This window comes from Gallinula chloropus (assembly GCF_964237585.1).
Source record: "Gallinula chloropus genome assembly, chromosome: 5".
Lineage (NCBI taxonomy): Eukaryota > Metazoa > Chordata > Aves > Gruiformes > Rallidae > Gallinula > Gallinula chloropus.
The window spans coordinates 4,644,047-4,666,822 of record NC_140090.1 but is presented as its reverse complement, the minus strand read 5'-3'; the positions used below and the strand labels follow the sequence as shown (position 1 = coordinate 4,666,822).

Here is a 22,776-nt window from a genome sequence, read left to right as displayed (position 1 = left end):
AAAATGAACAATTTGGCAAGTTTTTCTCCCTTGACAACAGCAACGCGTAAACCATTTTATAAGTTTGGCTGTTAAAATCAGATTTGTAATGTAAACCACAATATTCCAGGGTTGTTACTGTTGCTTAACCAGTTATTTTAGCTTACCATTGTTTTATAATTGTGCACCTTTAAGTGTTCTGGTTCTATTTATAATTTATGTAAAACTCCTTACTACAACATAGCCCAATAATATTGATCATAATTTTGCTCTTGCCTTGGATACTCTTTCTGAAGATCAATGCATTATAGTGGAGATTCAGTCTGGATGGGGAGATTGGGGAGCACCTCTGTAACTGCAGTTAAACTATCCGGGGTAATATTGAGAAATTAGGCACAGTGGACCAACGCCTGGAAGTTCATCACAGAAAACTGTGGGTTTGGTGGATTTCTTTTTAATTTTTTGATGGATATTTTATTTGTTTATTTATTTACTTTCTTGTTTTAAAGAGAAGGTGGAAAACTGTTCTTTTCTCAGAAAGTAGAAGCCACCCTTTTTGCTGCTGGGGGTCCTTCCCAGGGAAGGCTGTACTGCTTTGGTTGCTTCATTTTCTTGCTCAGTATTTTGGGGAACGGACAGGATGAGAGAGCTCAGGACATGGGATAAGGACTGTTCAAGGGTGAGGAGGCTGAGCTGGCTTGTTAGAAAACTTGAAAAATCTGCTTGTTCAGGGAAAGCTTTGGAGAAGACCTTCCCATGGCATCAGAGCTGCTCCTGGAGCATCTGGCCTTCAGTGCTGAGTTTCTCCTTCCTAGTAATACTGCCTATTTTGATAGCTATGATGGTGCCCTGTATGCACCTCAGCAGAGAAAAAGTTAAATTTATGCCTTTGAAACTTCCTCCAGGGGATTTTCTGCAGCTGGGTTCTATGTCTTTTTGACACAGAGCAGGAATAAATTGAGCTCAAAATGTTTCTCAGTTTGGTAAATGCCTAAATATAATAAAATATAATGATTGGGACAGGAATACTTTTCTTTCCATAAATTAATACATCTTGCACACATTTCATGGCATATAGCCATGTTTTCTATAACTGCATTAAATATATATATAACGCTTAATCCATCTTGGCAAGAAAATTCAGTCCTTCACTAGTGGTGTAACCACCCGTCCTTTCTCCTAGCGAGTAGTATACAGCTAATAGTGCACAGCACACGTTGAGTCCAGAGTTTTTAGTTGAAAAATCATCCATGTGAAACTTGTGGGATTTGTGAACATTTCATGAGTAAACTGGTCACCATCCAAACACTTATGGGCAATAAATAATACAACTCTGTGAATAACCAGCAGAGTGAACTCATCATGTTTATTCACAAAAGTATTAATCAGAAGTTTTGTACTGTTCAACCAGCTACACTGCTGACCTACCGCATGAATTTACCAGGGTGGCTACAGCCATTATTTTCTAAGGGTATTTGAGCAAACTACTGTTACTTTTAAAATGTTGTTTCACTCACTGAAGCTTTTTCTTCTGATTTCCTTCAGTTTTTAGACTCAACTACAGTGCCTCTGACACAAATGACAGAAACCGAGTTAAAAGCAGGTTAAAGAAGTTCATCTCCCGAAGACCCTCCCTGAAGACATTGCAGGAAAAGGGACTTATTAAAGGTGTGTTTGCATTTATACTTTTCTTTTTAAGTGAAAAATAAAAATTCATCACTGAATTTGCCATTCTCAGTCAAACGAGGAAGAGCATTAGAGAAATACTCCTTAGATGTGGCTTTGCTGTTGTATGTTGTGAAACTTACACTGCTCAAGTGTGATGTAAAAATCAACATATGGTTCCATCTACCTGACTGCTGCTTTACTTCTTCCTCTTTGGTGTGCGTATGGTAGAAGCTCCTCCATTTGACACAGGCACTCAGCGTGCACATTGCAAATCAACTTGCTGCACAACTCAGTTTCTTTTTGAGAGAAGAATATTGATACAGTTTTATATTTCACAATCCAAAATAGGAACCTCAGATGCTGTGCTGACTAATTTGTTTTCTAGGGTAGGCTGGAATAGTTTCTGCTGTCTTCTCTCATTATTCTTCTAACTCGCCAACAAAATACACTTTTAAGAATTTAAGATACGTGCCAGTGTATAATAAATGCCTTGAATCTGTGACTTTTTCCTACTCCAATTTCTTGCTAAGTTGGTCAGCCATCACTTTCATATATCCTAAAAAAAAATCGTTCCTTTGATAAAACATGTTTGTTAGTTTATCCAAGAAGTAAGTGCTTTGCTAAAAGGCTGGTAGTTAACTTGAAGTCAGTAGCATTCTGACCGCTAATAATCAAATAAATCCATGTTTTTAAATATTGTCTGGGATAATGCTTAAAAAATTTACGCACTCCCAAATTATTATGTGTGAAACCCACAAGTGCACATGCAAATTGACTAGAAAGAGGCATGTTGCCAGCAGCCCCTGTCAATCTTTGGCGTGTGAGTTTTCCAGTGGTGTGTCAAAAATGGCAAGGGGTGTTGCTAGTGTGTATTAAACTTGTCTGTCCTGAGCCAAGAGATTGACCCCAGCCAGCGAAAGCTAAAGCAGCCACAAGAGTTAAACACCAGCTGGGCCCATGTCTGAAGGGAAGAAGATTTTGTGAATTAAGTTCTTATACTTCAGATACATACAGAAATGTTCAGTGCAATGATGCTTTACTGGGAGGAAGTCTCTGCTATATAAAGTCATTATGTGCTTTAGTGATGGGATTCTGCCCCTAACTGCCACAGAAACTTAAAAAAATATTGTTTATAGGTAGATGTGTGTGAGGTGTGCACACACATGCCAAACACTCAGGATCTGTCTTCAAACACTCATAGTATCTGATTGCCATACATTGGAGGGTTTTCCCTCTTTGAAGTACTCTGTGGGTTGAGGGTGAGATTTGAATGCATCATATTAGTTTGTTTCAGTTATTACAGTAATAGAGTAGTAATTTATAGTCTTTTAATTTCTGGATTTAAGGGGTTGGGTGTTTTTTTAGCTCAATAAAGTGTGGCTGATGAATCTCCTGCGGTGTTACATAGGGATCAGATGTGATCCCTGCTAACAAATCCAGATTCATTAGCATAACTCAAATCCATCCTCTAATATATCTCTCTAGGAAAGACAGATGCCTTCGGTTTTGGCTACAGTTGCATTAAGCTCTTGATTCATAAACATAGCTTGGTTCTACCTGGGATACTCTCCCATGGATAACGAAGATGCATGATTTGTGATTCAGAATCGGTACCCGGCGCAGTTTTATTACCAACCTAATGTTAACCACGAAGAAAACATGTTAGTTATCTACCATGAAGTTTCATTAGGATTAGGTTTTGGCCATGCAAATGAGGCAGGATTCGTTAGCACGGCTTAATTCCAATCTAGGGTAAGTCTATGTGAAATGCTTATTTGATAAGGTTCCTTCATTGTCTTCACCAGAGTTTATCCCTTAATCTGTTAAAATGTTATGAAAATGCAGTTGCACTGCTTATACAGAGACCACTTTTAAATGTTAATTTTTAGGCCCACATTAGAATATTTTTAAATCACAAAATGCAACCATCCAGATTAAAAATTTAAAGCTTGCCAAATTCTGTATTGTAAGATGCATCTATTTATTTTTCTAAAGGTGACTTAAATGGTTGCAGAAACCTCTCAGAACTATTTATTTGCTCGTTTCTTAAGGGAAAAAAAAATGTTAACCAATTTTTACAAGAAAAAAATTCCTCCAGCTCTGAGAACATGCATACTAACTTTTATCCCGTAGGGAAATACTTCTGTCAGAATTGTAAATCCCTTAAAATAGGGGCTCATAATAAAAGTGTGTCTAAAGCCTTGCAGGACATCTCGGTACCGAATTTCTGACAAAGAGCTGTTCTGTGTGCAAGCGAAGAATTGATATAAATATCTGTGAAGCGTGTGGTGTTAATTACTCCAATGCAGCAGCACTGTAGGTGCTGTGAAAACCTTCACTTTTCATCAAGTGCTATTCATATTTGCCAGGGGCACTATAAAGCTCTCAAATCTATATTGATTTTTTACATTGTATGTCACATTGGAACCAAAACTCCAATAAATTTAACACGTAAATTATAGTCATGAGTAAATACATTTTAAGGTGGTAAGTTCACTTAAACACAGTTCTGCGCTCTGTTAGTCACTGATGTGTACACACTTGGCCAGAAGACTCAACACATTTCTCCGCATTAACCAAATTTGGGAATACAGGCTTCAAAATTAAATAGCGGTTTGATCTCCTGGGGTACTTTGTTCTGCCAACAGCGTTATCAGAAAATCTAGAAATTATGTGATTGTCATTTAACTCTTAACTTTGCTTACGCAGGATGTAGCAGATATCAATGTAGGAAATAAAGTAGGTAGTTAACAAATGGGAAGAGTAAGTAGGAGGATAATGATCAGGCAAGGGAATGTAGCAGACCGAAGTGTAAATGTTGGTCGCGTGTTGATCTGGAAATGAAGCAGCGCCAACGCTTTACATGACAAAAAGTTATTTTTGTCATCAAGTCCCGTTTGCTTTCTAGTCCTTTGTGTAAAAGCAGCCAGGAATGGAACAGCACGTTGGCTCCATTCATCGTGATGGGCTGGTGGCTGGGGTTTTTCACGCTCCGGCAAGAGCTCTCATGAAGATCGTCAGTACTTTGCGTTCCATCTCACTCCTATCTTCAGTCTAGGAGCATTTTGAGTCGGTTTGAGATGATGTGTAGAACAGTAGTTTTGTGTGAAATGTATGGGCCTATATGCACACTATATGTACATATACATCCCCACGTGCACACAGTCTTAGAGTTAACTAAGAGGCACTGCCATTTCAGCAGTGTTATTTTGAGAAGAACTGTGTGCAAATTTATATGCTAGGGCAGGGGTCCTCAGTTCCTTGGGACTGAAATATTCTCAGAATTTACAGAATCTGCACTAATATGCTAGAAAAATAATGTATAAATCTTCTCTTTTAAAATGATTTTATAGTCTATAATTGAACTTTGATCTTTATGTTTGAGCTTTGTCATGATTTAATATTGCTCAAAATGAATTGCCAACCTTCAACTTGATATTGGCCTGCTAACTTCCTGATTTCTGAGCCTTTCTAGTCCACAAAAAAAAAAAAAAAATAAAATAACAAACTTCTTTGAAACTGTAATTTTAAAGCTATAGTGGTTGTGTTGGTAATAGACTATCACAAAATACACTTTCAGTAAATGGTACAAAAGCATGAGTAACAACAACATAAATGACACTGTGGGAAATGAGGAAAATGCAGCTATGCAGCTGGCAAAAAATTAATCTAGGGTTTTTTTGGGAGTGGATTTTTTAAATTTTTTTTTTCCCAAAAGCTAGACACTGAAGCAACTTCATTGAATTTATGTCGTAAGTTAAGTTAAGGCAAAACCCAATACAGCATAAAATTTGGAATGGATACAACTGTTTCGAGATGAAAATAAAAACCACTCAATTGCTAGTGAAAGGAACTAGCTGTGATTTGGCTTGATAGCCTATAGAATGGGGCTCAGCATATGTCGGTGGTTGTGCAGATAGCAGCACAGAGATCATCAACCATCTTATTTCCAGACAAGGGAAAAGTCTTTATTGTCTCATATGTCTCAATGGACCATGGAGTAGTTCAGTGTAACTCAGAGCTTATGAGAAGTCCAAAAGAGGAGATTAAGACCTACCTGTGTTCTGAAATTCTGGGTTATGGTGGAATTTAGGAAGTGATCTATCTGGTGCCCGTAATAACTTAGTGAAAGTTAGAAAATGTTCCCTTTGACTTGCAAAGGCTTAGACCAAACACCAGACAAAGTGATATTTTTTATCCTTTGACATAATGGCCAGAAATAAATCAGATTATTTGAAAATAACTCATTTTTGGAGACCTCTTTTGCAAGGTATACAGCAGATTCACTCTCTTTGAATTCAAATGAGATCTTGTCCTCAGCAAAACACCATAATTTCTTACAAGAGGCCAGTGTCTGTAGTACTCTCCCTTTTCTCTTTTTTCTGAGAAACGTGAAACAAAGCTGGCAGCTCATATGCCACTGAATAGTAATTGTTCACAAATATAATTTTATTTTTTTTTTAAATTAATGACCACCACAGATCAACGATATATAGTAAATCTCCAAGTTAAAAGGACTGGCAAGATTCCCGGCTAGCATAAATCAGGGAAGCTCCATTGACAACCTCACTGACTTCAGTCAGCTGAGGACCTGGTCCACTTACTGTAAAAGGATCATAGTGTTATTTGGAGCCCCACTCTGGAATCAGCATCGTTTTAGTGTCTGACTTAATGTGTCTGACTACATGAGCAGCTAGAAGAAGTCACCTTTCAGAATATGGCCCTTTCCAACTGTATCCCTTCCCCTACAAAAAATTCACTGCTGTGGTACCTACAGTTCTGTCCTTCTCTTTGTACAGTCCTCTATTTTTCCCTTTTGTTCCCTTTCACCCTTTTTCCTTCCCAACATTCCAAACACATACAAAGGAGAAAAAGAAAAGGAACTCAGATGTTGATACAAGGCTCTGGTAGTCTAGCAGCTCAAATCCAGCTACTGAAGAGTTAATTCTGCTCCTGGAAGGCACTGAATTACACAGATACAGTTAATTTTTTAATAAAATAAATTGATGATTGCACCATTATACCCTCTCTTCTTGTGTCAGAACTTGAGCTTCTCCCTGAGAAACGGGAAGATTAGCCATGCCCTTCCCTGTCTTTTTAATAAAAAACACTGAAGTATGAGTTCCTTCCAAGTGTGGCCACATCTCATCCATGTACACCAACCAGTTAAACAATGCCATTCTCAGTGAGGATGTGGCTTTAGTGATTTTGTTTTAATTGTTTCTTTTCCAGAAGTATTGTCTCCCATAGATGAGATTTCTGCAGCTCAGAATTAGTGGCTTTGCTGCAGCCTGCAAGAGCTACTCAAAAAAAAAAAAAACCCAAAAAAACACCAAACCCTCAGAAAAAGTAGCTCTGTCAGGCTCAGGAAAAACTTGAAGCTCCCCAGAATGAGCAATTCATTGCAGCTGTAATCATCATTTTATATTATACAACTTGCAAATGTCCATTCCCTCCTCTTCTGGTGTCTCGTTTTATATCCATGTGCAAAGCTGTCACACATCCCACCATCTTAAATAGAAAGTTTAATGTGCAGATATCAGGGACGCCTAATGTAAACCATACCACCAAACATATTATGAATATATTGCTCTTCTTAAAAATGCTTGTTGGTTTTTCATACTACAGTATTGACTAACTGTCTGTGTTTGATGTATGGTTTACCAGCCTGATGTAGACTTATGGTTAGAGCTTAACTTGTTAGTTCTGCTTTTGCAGCCAATTCAGAATAACTACAGATGCCCCAAGATATTAAAATTGACTGCTCAAATGGACTCAGTGTGGGAGTTTCATTGGTTTTAAATTGATAACAGCTGAAAGAGTGAATGATTAAAGCTGTATATGGGCATAGTATGCAGCTCCTTTGTACGAGCTCTTGTGAACAGAATCCGCTGTATGGGAATTGCCTTTGTTCTAATAAAAGATATTTCTGAACAATTGTTAGTTTAAATTTTTAAATGATGAAACAAGAGCATTTCAGGAGCCTATAGAGGAAATAATTCCTGAGAAACTGGAATAACTCTGAGATGATAAAGTGGATTTCTATTCAGAGGGGAGCATTTAAAGTTAAGTAGCATTCCATAAGGTGGTAATTGTGTCTATTTCCCAGGCATTTGAGTTAAATAAGCTGGATAGGAAGCATAAACTGTCATAACAGGAGGTTAGGAGTGTTGTGTACATCTTTTTTTTTCAAGTCATAAAAAAATGAAGTTTTGAAGGGCCTTATCACAAATAAATCAAACAAAGGCCATTTTCCGCTTCTTTTATCCCTTTGGGAGCAGTTCTTATTTTTTGAAAGAGTGTCCTGGATAGTTTCCCCTTAAAGTTGTTTTAAAATATGTATGCCTGCCTATAAAATAATAGGAAAATAATATTTTAATCCCAGTTACATGTAAATCTACTTTAGAAAAGTTAGTAAATTACCAGTCCTACAATTCCTTGTTTTCAAAATACTGCACCAAAAAATCTTAACTGAGTTTTTTTCAACTATCCCTGTCCCCTGGAAGTGTATAAACATGACAGTGTTACTACTGCCATTCCCATGTTTATGTACAGAAACAGATCCAGCAAAAAAATCAATTGACTAACGAGTGTCACAGAGCTTGTGGTTCAGGAGTACCCAGAATTCAGAGCATTTGGAGGACTTATGAGATCATAGGCTTAGAAACACTCATGGATTTCTAAAAGGGGAAAAATAAGAACTATCCAAACCTGTGGTGTGTCATTGCTTTGACATAGTGTCTCTTGATGCCCAGAACCTCTTTTGCTGCCCCTTCCACTCCGGACAGAAATCCTGATGCCTATTTTCTGAAGGAGATGCGTTTTAAAGGTTAACTGCAGGGTACAGAGTGTGACTATATCCACAGAGTGAAAGGTACATAAAATGAAGGTACATAAAATGGACATACATAAAGATTTTGCTGGAGAAGGTACAGAATCTACACCCAGAGAAGAAGAAATGGGCTAGGTGAGAACAGAGTAGCTGGTTCTGGATGTTTTGAAATTTCCTCCCAGATACACCAAGCGTTCTGCATTTATACCAGGGGTTGAAACAGTAACTGCAAAGTAATCCAGGAAGTTGGTTATAAAGTGGTTATAATAAAGAAGGAGAGCTACAGAACACCCATGCAGTAGTTTTGTTACAGTTCTCCATGTATTGCCATCTACACACAGTGTAGTCTCTGCCTGTTTTCTTCTGAAATTGTTTACAAGTGTCTTTGTCCACCAAGTAAGATACATTTTTACTTCTTTTTAGCATAATTTACATTGGACACCATTCCATATTATGCAAAGAATTTGACAGGTCTTTGCTAAAATTTTAAAAAACAATTAAGATGTCAAAAGAGGAAGCGCTAGTACATTTTAATCATAAATCTCTGTATATATAATTACCACTGAAGGCAGCTATAAATGTTTTATGAAGAAAATGTTACCAGACTGTGCTTTGTCAGAAACATAACCCCAAAACATGTAACAGACTGTTCGCTAATGCTTGACGCCACACATGCACACAACCTTCTTCAGTGTAGTTCTGTGAACCCGGTCCTCCATCCCTTCTGCAGCCGAAACTCCGACTAACTTAAATTCAGGCTTTGATATACTCTACCAGAATGCAGATCACACGCATCGGGAGGTGCTGGAATAAACTTCCCTGACACATTATCAAGAAGTCCAAACCATCCCATGCACCCACACCTTGTATCCCCTATTGTTCCCTACTCTGGGGTATAAGGTATGCAAAGGCAATCGAGTTGTTCTTGAAATCTAAGCTTAATAAGAATTACTAGTGATTGATGGAAGAAAAGCAAAGCTCATTGCAGAGCAGAAAATAAGCAGATGCAGTTTTGCCTGTTAGTGAGGAAAAGGTGCACTGCTTGGCAGAAGGACTCAAGGTGATTATGGTGGAAGATGGTGGGACCGCCTATGGAGGAAACATCCAGCACCATGGAAGCCGTAGAGCACAGCAGGAGCTCGTGATATTCTCAAGCAAGCATGCTTATTTGGTTTCCTCTGCTGAGCCCAGGCTCATGTTAGCAACCCTCAGCTATCTATGCAAAAATATTCGAAGTAGTATTAGTACTTCAATGAAATACTGTATGGAGACCATCTCTTTGGATAAATGACGATACTATGTTCCTATTGTTTGAGCATTTAACTGGCTCCTATTGAGTAGTTTCTTTCATCTGTTTGATTCATTTTGATTCTAGCTGACAACATCCCCACTACTGATTGCTCTTTTCATAATTTCTCAAAGATACAGAGTGGAAATGAGGTGGAGGAAGCTAATTAGTGATCTGAGTTTAACCTGCTCATACAAATACATTTTAAGATCAATATTCAAAGTTGATCAAAACTTTGAAATTATAAAAGCTTAAAGGTAGCATTGCCTAGTTAAATAATTATTCATCAAAGCAGCAAGCTGTACTTGGTATAAGGTGCAATTCTCATCAAAAGACATCTTGTACATTCTATTTTTTAAACAGGTAATTTGGGGACAAAAAAAAACCCAAAATGAGATGGAATTGTACAAAGCTCTGTTGATGCAAAGAAATGGAGCGCTTGCATCCCTACGTAATCAATGGCAAGAATGAAACTGCATGTGCAAGATCATCATGATAGTGAACAATATGAATTTCAGGGTTGGACCAACTGTTAATACCTCATAGGATTTTGTATTCAACAAGATACATAGCTGTAGCTCTAGAATGGCCTTCACTTTCTTATGGGCAGATCCAAACAAACTCCAGACACCATGGCCTCCAAGCCTTAGAAAGGTCAAGGTCTAAATGGCAATTGAAACTTCAGCCCAGGAAAGCATCCAAGTGCTACAGGCAGCAGGTATTGGGAGGTTTGCTTCTGTGGCAGATGCTAACAGCCACTAGGACTCAGAAAGGATTTCTTTCCAACTTTGTCCATCTTTGGTAGCTGAGTTTTTAATTAATGTGAAAGCTCAGAAGAGAGAAAAATCCCACTACTAATAATATGCTTTAATGTGCTTTCCTCTTTTTTTCCAAATGTAGATCAAATTTTTGGCTCCCATTTGCACTTGGTTTGTGAGCATGAGAAATCTACTGTCCCCCAGTTCGTAAGACTCTGTATAAAAGCCGTTGAAAAAAGAGGTGAGTATCTTAATATTTAACACTCTTTTTATTGCCAGCATAGGCAGGCAGGTCAATTTATATTACAGTTATGGACTGAACTATATCACGTTCTGTATCTTCATTTTCTTTAGATGATAAGACACTAATAGAACCCAGTCTTGCTGATTATTCTTTATATTTTGTTTGACAAGTTGTTGGTTTAGTCTTTCTCTTTTTTTCAATAAAATGTCAGTAACTTTCAATCTGAAGTCTCTGGTGAGTGTAATGCCAATGCTTTTTCCTAAGTCCTGAATTGCATTCAACCAAAATAAATGTTATTCTAGTGTGACCATATTTTTTTTAATGCGTGCAGGTGTCTCATTTTTACAGCTATTTTAAAAAGCCAAAATATTACAAGAATATTGGAATGAGTGCTCATCCTCATTAAAAGTTTTGATTAAGTTAATAAGAAGGATTTTCATGGTATAAAAAGATATGCTTAACACCGTTGCCTGTCTTCCTTTCTTCAGAGTGTATCTTCTCTCATTGAAGGTCATTTTCTTTGGAAGGTACATGCGGTAGATGCAGAATCTTAAAATGTATTGTATAAAAATGTGAGGCTTCATCACCATCTGTTACAAGTTTACAACTTGTTCCAGGGATCTGGGGAAACATATATCTTGCAAAAGATAGAAAATTTATTTTCAGAATAAGGCTGGGTGAACCCATTGTCACTGCCATATACTGGAGTTTCAGAACAAGAGAACCAATGAAAAATAAAAAAAGATACTTAGGCCGTTAACCACAAAGGAAAAAGCTATTTTAATTCCATTATTGTTACCTGGTTTTATAGTGAAAGGTGCAATAAAACTACCCTGGAGTTTCAAACTCTAGGAAATTCATGCTTTAATTATACAGCAAAGAGAGCACTGGGATATTATTATTCCCTGAATGATTGGCAGGAAGTCAGAGAATAACAAACTGGAGATCGTTCGGTAGGGGGAGATAGTAGCATTGGGTTTTTGGAGGAAGGCTGGAGGCTGGATAAAGAAAGAGACAAAGAAAGGGGAGAAATGTGTGAAGTGACTATTAATAGAGGAGGAATTGTGAGGAGAAATTCAGAACATGAAAAGGAGAGGCAGAGATTAGATTATGAAAATGCCACGCCATGCAGAACATGTCTAATTGACTGTTCTCAGCACAGGTTCCTCAAAAGATGCACGAGATATTTCGTAGATGCTTCCTGGTATCTGACCACTCCTCCAAGAGAAGTGAGGCCAGAGGTCTCTGCACTGCTGAACTCTAATACAAAAAGCCAGGAAGCCTAATTAGATGTTTATTGTCTGTGAGATTATCGGAGAAATGTTCACGGAGGAAAATGAAAATAGCGCTGCTTCTTCAGCGGGTTCGTTTGTCCTTTGGACGATATTGCATTATCGTTCTTGCGTTTCCTTCAAACTTACTGTGACTTAACAAAGCTCACCCCTTTTAGTTACCCTAGTATGTAAATAAAAGCTAATGGTATGGCATGAGATAAAATTTTCATTTTATCGCTGTATTTATGAGTTTATATTTGATATACAGGGTTTTTTTTCTATTATTATTTTCTTGGATTAAGATGCTTGCATTTACTCACATTCTATTTACTCAAAGTGTTGTTTTTACTAAGTTCTGGCATAAACTATCTCAGGACAGCAGTAATTTATGTGAAGCTAAGTCCAATGTTTATGCAAGCTTCTGATGACATTTTATACCGGGGTTGGTATTAGGAAGCAGTATGTGGAGGTGCCAAGTCTCCCGGCATGGCTGAGACTCAACAGATCTGAAGCCCTCCTCTTAATGGCCAGATATGCCTCCAGCCAAGATGCTCAACTGCAGAGTCATGGGAAATACTTATGTACCAATTATGGGAAAGGCACATTTAATGAAAACTGTATGTTTACTTTCATAGTCTTAGTAAGATGGCCTAGATACTCGGTACAGCTGGCATATTGGCTGTTGTAGAAAAGCTCTTTTTTTTTTTTTTCCTATTTAGAAAATATATCATCTACATACTGTAACTGTACCAAAAAGTGTTACTTGTGTGCTTTGCTTAACATAAAGGATTGTTAGGAAAAAAGACCTTAGGAGACTAACCCTAAATGTTACTTGCAAAACACTCATACATTGCAGAACGGTTGCGTTCTTATTTATCAGCTCATGGATTTAATTACTATTTGCCTATTGATTTTCTATTTGTTCTTGTGATTTTTAAAACATCATCGTTGTGCCCAGAAAGAAAGTCTAGCAGTGATCCGAATAAACCATATTAATTAGTGCGTTTTCCTGTGTAGATGAGGTTACATACAATAGCCAACTGTAGTAATATTCTCCCACAGATTAAAAATGTAGAGGGTGCCATTAACTGTTGGCAAGGTTTCCTGTGCAGTTACACTATTTTAAATGAATATCTGCATTGAAATAAAAGGAATTATTCTGAAATTATTTTGCTGCAACTTAGATCAGATTTTGGTCATTTAGTCCCCAGGGTTTGCTTTTTGGCCATTTCAGGGCAGGGGTGCTCTGCAAGGTCTAGTCTAAAACTTCCCACACTTAATGCATATTTATCTATCCAACAAGGATGTACTTCTTCAAGAGTGAATTCAGCTTTTCAGCTCCTTTTGCTATGTATAGTTATTGAAATAGGATCGGGAATTAGTAAATTCTGCATTTACACACCCACCTTGCAGAACTGAGAGGTCAGGTACTTAGGGATATGGTTTAGCATAGGACAGGAACAGTTGGACTTGATGATCTTGAAGGTCTTTTCCAACCTTGTGATTCTGTAATAAAAACGTGCACCTTCTTGTAAACTTGCAAGGCAATTGTCACATTTAATTGGTATTTTGATTTTATTTTTTTAAGCAAGCTCAGGTTTGGGTTTTTTTCTTTATTCTTCCAGTATTATTTATTTATTCATTCATTATTTTTGATTATCTTCTCATCCCAAGTGCGTAGCTGCACAGACCTATGCCACTGAAGTCACCAGTACCTGGGAAAGAGCGTATCTGATCCAGCATCCTAAATTGAGAAAAACTCTCATGTATGTGATGTGATCCGGGGTGGACAAGAGAAATATTCTGAGCCATACTATGATCAGATTGAAGAAATACAATAGCTACTCTAAAGATTTATAACCTTTCTTAACACTCTACTTTCTCAGGGACTTGGAGGAAAGGGGTTTTTTCATGGAACAGTGTATTCCTTGGCTTTTTTGTGTGTGCAGTCTTTCACGCCTGCTTTGGACATACCTCAGGCTTTTCTGGAGCTATCCATTGACCTGACTTTTTCAATCTGTACCACACACTCTTTCTTGTCCCCAGAAAGGGTCTGATAGGTAGCTCCAACACCGAGCGGTGCAGCAAGGGAAGCCTGGGACTATCCTCCCAGTGTAGTATAACTGACGTGCCGTGTACCCTGCCAAGGGTGGGGCCCATTGCAAGATTTCTGGTGTTTCTAGGCCAGATATTATTTCCAGTCATGTCTTGAGTCGCCTATTTATTTTGTTATCCACGACCCTTTAAGAGTGCTGGCTGGGGTTTCTTTCCCTTTTTTTTTTTCCTTCCCTTTTTAAATATGTGAAAGGCATGAGTAGAACGCATTAAAAAAATAAGAATATCGGCCTGCATTGTGCCTAAACAAAGTGCCATCCAGTGCTTCTCATAGTGATGTGTTATTGTGCGAAAACAGTCTGATACTAAACTCTTTTCCAGGGATGATCATTTGTCTGTGTGTCTAATGACAGAGTAAATGAACACCCCACAAGCAGTCAGTATCGAAACCTACCGAGGGTATCCAGCGAGGTTTAGGTTTTGTAAAGAAATCCAGTACTAATTCTCCAGGGAAATATAATTTAACTTTCATCTCTCTTTTGAAACGTCCTTCATTTTCTCCCTCCATTCCCAAATCTGAGTTAGTGCACTCAAATCAGTGTAAATGACTTGAAAAATGACACTGCGGGCAGCAAAGCTGATGATTGCAGGTACCTTTTCCATTCTAAACTGGACATGGCAGACGTTGTTTTCTGTTGCTTTTCTTGGAGCACAGGATGCTCTGACAGGAATGATACACAAAATTACATATTTGATTCGATGCCTAAAAGCCACCCTGGGATCCATAACCTTGCCTAAAGATTTAAGAAAGACCTTTAGTCCACTTCTGAGAAGGTTCTTAGCTTAGAAAACTTTATCTTTCAACTTTACTTCTTAGCAGCTGTTATGTTTTTTTGCTGTCGTTTGTTTGACAGGATCCAGTTATAGGTTCCGATGTCTGTTTAAAGAAACAGGGAGGTTGTTGGCTTTAAAATTCCCTTACTGCTTGTGTGTTCAACATTTTCCCAGGCTTTTCTACATAGTTTGCCAAGTAAAGGGACTGACCTTTTGTAGCAAACACTTTTTCATTTCTAAATGCTCACTTTGATTTTTGTCCCATTTTATGCTCATTCCAAACTGTTTACAACCCACTAAAAATGACTGTGAATTATATGTTTGTGTAATGGATTCCTTTTGTGGTCAGAGTGGAATGTTTACTTTGAACAATTAGTTATCTTTGGGCAGATTATAGTGACCTGAAAAAAGAATGGCTAAAATTATTATAGTACCTTAACTATTTCCTTTTGTTATCTTCTCTGTTTGGCCAACATATTATTTACTGGGTTTCATTGCTCTAAGCCCCAGTGAACAAATCATGTTAAATAAGAGCAGTGACAAAAAAAATCCCTGAGCGAAGGGGTTTTTGGTTTTGAGGGGTGGGGGGAGGTTGGTCTGCTGGGGTAAGGCTGGGTATGTTAGCGAGTCTGCAGAAGTGACCATTAGGCTGGGCATGTAATTTTAAGAAGACGTGGTTTTGAAAGAAGTTTTAAGTGCCCCCTCTCTGAAAATCAGGTTTCTCAAAGGTGGCCCAAGTCTGACACCCCAAAGCATCTCAAATCAAGACACAGTTTGGCTTTAATGTCTGTAGCTGTGATTTGATTATGCAGAATATCACGGCTGGAATGCACACGCATGCAGTCTCATACTGCACAATATTCAATGTTTAAGGAAGAAAATGTCTTTATGTGCAGAGATGAAGTACATTATGGGATGTAGGAAAGAAATACAGTGATCCCAATGAAGAGAAATGAAGATAAAAATGGTATTTTAAACTACCTCACCTCCCAAATGCCACGCTGCCCTGTGACAGAAGGTTGTGTCGCTTTCATCAGTTTTATCTCTTAATCTAAAAGCTAAAGTGCAGCTAAAAGCACTTTAAAACCTATTTATTAAAAAAAAAAAGAAAAGAAAAAGAAAGTGATATTTCATTACCTTCTAAATCATATACTGCTTAAAAGGTAGTCAGTATTCTGGTAGGAAGTTTACATAGAGGAGGGTTCACTTATCTTGCGGAGTTAAGCAAAGAGGAAATGAGTTTTAAAAATATAAAGTATTGTGAATATATTTATACATCTAGGAAAAATGAGGTTTTAAAACAGCTTAATGCTGTTTCTAATGGAAGAAAACACTGCAGAAGAATTAAAAAAATAATTCCAAACACCTCTTAAAGCTGCTGCCTCCCATGCCTGGACTGCTAACGGGTACGGTGTAGTCATTAGATTATAGGAACATGGTGAGGGCTGCAGAAGACAGCCAAGGTATGTATTAATAGCCACTATATACAACATCTAGCAGCTTATATCCCTATATGTATTGTAATACTCGGTATTATTAGATTTGTGTTCAGCGACTCGCTCCTCCAGGGTGTACTTAGCTTAAGCAATTTTTTTTTTTATGTGTTCTGTTCTCAAAAATGTTTCAATCCCATTGCTAAGGACCTGCAGAAGGCAGTTGGAAAGTACAGGGTAGTTTTGCCAGAGTATTCTCACCACCATCTTTGAGTTTCCATTAAACGTACACTGGTCCTGGGCCACTTCCCAGCGTGATCAGACCAAACCCATCAGCTGGTGGCATAAAGGATTTGTTCTGGCAGGGTTTCCTTGAGAAGAAGGGAAACCTCAGGAGACCGACCTATCCTGTGCAGTTTTATATTTCTGTCTGAGGGCAGGATTATTCTCCAACAGCTCTTGGCCCCTGAACAACCACTGCAATCCTTTTTATTTGTGTTTTTGCTCTATCATATCTTTTAGCATATTTCTATCCTCCAAGTAAGAAATTGTTCATGAATACCAGTGTGTTTCCTACAAGTTCATTCACTGATTTTCAGTGCTTGTTTTCCTCTGGAAAGGTATTTTCCAAACTACTTTTTTTTTCCCCCCTTCTCCCAGGCCTACACATGCTTCCTTGCTTACTCTGATATAATTTTACATACTGTTTCCAGTGGCTTTAGAATTCAGTACCCTGAAAGTACAGAGATCATATTGCTCCACCAAATGATCTGAGCTCCCAGTTCTGCTAATTTTGTACTGTTCATTCTTTCCCACTTTGGGATAATCTATTATGCTTGGATCCAGGCACGCACTAAAAGCTAATACTTCCATGAAGAATGTGCGATTTGTACTGTTTAGCTTGTGATGAGATTCCTGAAGTCTTTTATGGTTCTATCTTGTTCCAAAGAGGCTTCTGCTCCCAACTTTTATATGCACCGAATTTTTTAAATTTTTTTTTTAAAAAACCAAAAAAACAACCAAAAAGGAAACAAAACAAACTGATAGGAAAAGAAAATTACACACACGCACAAATATCCAGCAGTTCAGCAGATAAAGCCTTTTTCCAGGGAATTCTAGTGGGCTGAAGAAAACTGTTTCTGAGGGCATTGAACTATGTTTACTTTAAAGTGGTCAACAAGCATAAACTTAAATGTGCAGATGAGAGCAATATAAACCAACAAAGTTGTTTGGGGCTTTTTTCTTATTTTTTTTCCTTTTTCAATTTTTTAAAAATTTATTTTATCCTGCTTTGGAGTAGAAATTAAAAGTGGTTGAATTTAGTGCAAACATATTGGCAAGCTTTCCTCAACCATTTCTGTCTTCAGGCTCAGGCAATCCCGCTATAGCCACCTTTCTTATAGTAAGAGCCAGTTAATAGCGTTGTGCAAGGTCCAAGTCAGAATTGGCTCTGGAGGGTATTCACTCTGGGGCCTCTGTGTCTGCTAGAAAGCCACATTCTGAGTTAGAAAAAAATATCAAGAAGTGTCAACAGGAAACATCACGGAAGGGCACACAAGACAAATTAGAGAAAAGGAGACAACAGCAGGGTGGAAAAAAAAAAAGAGGGAAAAAGGGGAAAAAAAGCTTTGCAACAGCAGTGCACAAAAGAAAATAAATATGTATTTTAAAAATTGGAAAGTGGAGATGGTGAGCTAGTTAGAAGAAGAAAAAGGCATAAAAAAATGAAGGTATTTAAACCAGTTGCTGTCTTTGTTATAGTTACCTGATACCTGTTTCATCGATTAATCTGTTCCAGAGAAATGTATCCCTTTCTCTGAAAAAAAAAAAGAAAAAGAAAAGAAAAAAAAGGGGGGATTTGTATTTTAAGCCTTGCCAGTAACAACAAGCAGACACTCAGTGTGCACCAGAGTAACATTTACAATGCCTGGGCCCAATTCATGCCTTGTGTAATTTTATTGCTTTTACTGGAATTACACCAGAGATGAGTTTGGCCTTTTGCCTTTTTCTAGCATTGTATAATATATCTATTAGTGAACATGTAGAAGGAAACAGGGCATTTTGTCTTCAGAATTTTCCATAAAATCTTTTTCAATAGGCTTAATAAATAAAATAAACCACTTAACCTATGAAATAGAAAAGAATCAACCAACGTTTTCTAGGTATTAAAATAATGTTAATATACTTTGTAAATCAAGTAGTTGACATTTGTAAACGCTGAAACAAAAAGTCTAGAGAAATTTAAAGCCAGCTGACTGTCTCGGGTGCTTACTCTGTGCCAAATTGAAAATGAAGGTCCTGACATACCCCCTGGTCAGAGACAGATTCAGGGAAGCTCACACGTGAGGGTATCCACCTCCTAGCCATGAAAAAGATAAAAAGATAGACACACAAAAAAAGCCCAACTGCTCTCTTTTCCTCCTGAATACAGGGAGAATATGAGGCACTGTGCCCTAGTACAGTCCGCATGCCATCACAGACAAGGGGTTGGCAGTAATTCCACTGTAAACCCCATTTAGTCAGATTTTACAGTTCAGCCATTAATAGAACACTTTGGGCTAACACTTGACAAAATGAGCCTTGGCCTAGAGGACATGTTCACACACATACCAAAAAAATTTAAATAATAAAGTCCATTAAATTACTTTATTGAGAAGAAGAAGAAAAAGAAAAAGTAGTTGTAGTTTCAGATTCTTTCAAAATCCCCATCGCTTAAAAATGAAGTTATGGTTTTTAAATAAAATTATGAAGGCACAATTCCACAATGTAGACTAATTGCTTTTCCTGTGGAAAAAAAATAAATTACTACAGCTACACTATGTTTTTCTTCAAAAAAGTTTGAGAGCAATAAAAGGAAACACATTAGAAAAGAAGTTTTGCTGTCTGTATGCAACACTATGGGGTCAGCTGAAAAAACCCTGTCTCCTTTTTTTCTGCCTGCAATTCAAGAGAGCAAATAACTGGAGTTGTATTTTATTACTTCAATTATTTGCTGCAGCAGCTTGTGTTACATCAGTGTTTTAACCATATAATACAGCGGTCTAATGGTATTGATACCTAAGTGAGTACCAACAGAAAGCTTTGGGAGCAAGGCAGAGGGCAAAGTGAGAGGGCAGCTCAAAAAGAAGGCTTCGTGTTAAGGTTTTCACTCCTTTAAGAGATGACTTCTTAGCTCATTTTACCCCTCTGAATTTATGAACCCGATAGCGTTAGCAATCTAGTAACTGAATTGTCCCTAAATTGGCTACTGCGTGATAACCCCCCCAAGGAATTAACAAGTCTTTTAACTATCTCCAGTTGTATATTCGCTTCACAGACTGTTTTATTGTAATCAGGATACTCGCAGATCATGGATGTAATTATATAGCAAACCAACTTCTTTTTGTCTTCGCGCAGACAAACAATGCTGCCTGGTTTGGGAGGAATGACATATATGTAAATGAGAGCAAAATGTGGCCATTGCGTTTCATAACACAACAGAACCGTATCACTTGGATCCTGAGCAGCTCCAGCCAGCCTGATCCAGCTCTCTCTTTATGATTCCTACATGCACCTTTCCTTTTCTGCTTTTATTGGTGCCAGAGATGATGCATTTCAAATAATGCAAATTCTAGGGGAAGAGACATTGCTGTTAGAAACTGCTTCTTCATGTTTGTCCTACTTTGATATAGGCTACTTCTTTCTATAATTCCTGCTTTAGTGATACCAGCCTCTGTCCACCAAAAGAAATGGACTTCTCTTTGAGGATCTGAGTAGATGAATTTTGATGTCAATGGTTGACAGTGAAGGAAATGCTAGTATTTTGTTGGATCGGGGCCATAAGCTTTATGTGTTTGGATAAGAAATGTAAATATCCAGGACTTTCTCTTGGGATTTAAAACCAAAGAACAAGAACTCATTCAGTTGCCCAGATTAGGGGCCATTGCAGGTAATAGTGAGGCATCACTCTCTGAACCGAGGATAAGGTGATGGGGCTTCTCTGAGATGTCTTTGCTCAGAAAGTAAGAAAGTCCTCAAAAGACAGAGAGGGGCTATTCCATGCCTCTTCACCCCTCTTCCCAGGAAAAAATTCCCCCAACATTTCAAACCATATGCTTGGATTTGTCAGTCCTGAACTGACATGGTGTTACGTGACATAACACGCTAAAGTAGCTGCCACCAAATGGCTTTCCTGTGCCAGCAGTAACCACACAATGGTGTTGGAGGTACCACAACTTTTTGTTTACTTAGAAATGAAATAATTTTGATGAGTGTATGGTATCAGTTAGCAAGTGTTGAGTTCTTTATGGTGATACTGCTCATGTTGACTTAAATGGAAAACGGATAAGCTCAGAAATCTTTAATAAGAAATGTTTCTTGTAGTGATGCCCTGTGGAGCCACTAGAACTAAAAATCTGTCAGCATACTTGGTAGAAACTTTGTTTCATGGTTCTCTAACTCATATGATTGAGATTAAAGTGAACAAAATCTTGGCACATAGTTTGGCAGTCGAGAAGCATTCCTCTGTTTGTGTGTGTGTGAGAGACTTGAGAGGCAGAGAGGAGGAAATTTAGCAGCCACTCATTCGGTGTTAAATTATCAGGTGTTACATATTTTTAATAAACCTTAGTAGAAAGATAAGATACATCCTCTTCGAATGAAAACCGCTTTCACTTTGCTGAGAAGCTTTTTTAAACAAGCCATCTCCTTACCACTGAAAACAAAAGCATTCCGATTTTCCAGCCTAGCTAAACTGTGAGACAGTCCTGAAGCCAAACAGGGAGGTGGAAGATGCTCCTTAGGCACTCAGGTTTTCCTACTTTACATTTAAAATGGAGGAGCTCACAAAATGCCTTAGTGCCCTGATTAATGACCTGCAGGACAGTGGATGCTCTCTAGTCATCACTAGCACTGATCCAGCAACGAAGCGTTCCATGGGAACACTTGTCCTATCACTGAGCAAAGAAACACTATTTTTAGGTATTTTGCATAAAGTCATGATAAATTGATATTTGAGAAGTGTCTGAATTTGCACCCTAGAAGTTGTTCCCAGAAGTTTCAGCTTCATTTGTTGTATCCTGCTTGGTCCTATGTTAAAGACACAAAGAGCACAGCTTACAGTAACAGTTTGTGTTACAAGCTTTGCAACTGCCTTGGATGTCTCTATAGGATATGTCGTTAGTGATTACTGGAATTTTCACCAAAGAAGGGAATTAGATATGGAAAACACTGTTTGCCAACTTCACTTTTCCAAGCTTTCAGAAATACCAGAGAGTCTGTGTGAACCCTAGTAAAAAGGATGAGATTGGATTTCCACCTTCCTTACATCATTCCATGTCAAAGTCAGCATTAAGATACAAAGACAACGATTCAAATCAAAATTCTTCCCGTGGCTTCAAATTTTAAAATAATTACCTTGCATGAAAATATCAAATGATACTGATACATATGCATTTATTTCCCCCAAAATTGAGCTGACAGATATTCAGGGCATTTTATTGAGAGCAACTAACTTTTTCTTCTCACAAGTCAGTATTTTTCCATATTGTAGGTCTCAGTTATGTTTCAGCTATATTATTTGGGGTTTTGGTTTGGTTTGTTGTTTGGGTTTTTTTATTATTTCAAAGCAGAAAGCAATTTGTTCTATTTCAGACTAAACAACCTCTTTTCAGGAGTTCCTGAGCAATTCATATACAAGTTTTCTACTATTTTAATGTAGTATACCATGGTATGCATGTCAAGCCATAACATGAAAACCATGGAGTTGCTTCTGTGAAAGTAATGAAGTAGGTGCTAGTCTCTTGGTACTTACTACTATTTGTAACCCAGTTCAGGATTTTATGGTTTCTTTAGAAATCCCAAATACATCTTTTTTTGCTAAAAGCTTTTAAGTTACCTGAATCTGTTTGGGGACAGTAAACATAGTGGGAATCACAGGAAAATAATATATAGATTCAGAGTCCTGCAGCTAAGATGGGGGAAAAAGTGGAAAAATTACTTTGCATGATAGGCTTCTGTCTTATTAATGTTTCCCCTTTTCGACATAGCACTGCTTAATGTCACTGTTTCATGAGGCTAAAGACAAAATCAGGAAAGTTTTGCTCACTTGTTAGACTAGAGGTTTATCACACGAAATGAGGTGTGAAAACAGTCAGTAAATTCCCATGATTTTTATTATTATTATGTCTTTAAATGTGTGCAATGTGCACTGGGAAAACTATTATTAAATTCAATGTTATCTACATATAAGCACACACATGCACACCTTTGCATTATCACATTTCTATGTACAACTGATATGCAATGCTAAGAATCCAGTTGCTTGGTGTCAGATAGCTGTATGTAAGGCTTATCTCCCAGGAGAGCCTCTGAGTTTTCCACAGGGCCATGGGACTGTAACAGCCAAAGGTGTCTGATAGCATGCCTTGGACT

General features: G+C 37.8%; 1 protein-coding gene across 1 annotated transcript in view; it reads left to right on the top strand.

The window, feature by feature from the left end:
* Window positions 1-22,776, top strand: part of ARHGAP15 (Rho GTPase activating protein 15) — a gene marked incomplete at its 3' end in the record, with an annotated part of 314,335 nt that overhangs the window by 174,473 nt on the left and 117,086 nt on the right. The window contains exons 8-9 of the mRNA XM_084264739.1: window positions 1,525-1,647; window positions 10,668-10,766. Coding sequence (XP_084120865.1) covers window positions 1,525-1,647; window positions 10,668-10,766 — 222 coding nt within the window. The remainder of the gene's footprint in view (window positions 1-1,524; window positions 1,648-10,667; window positions 10,767-22,776) is intronic.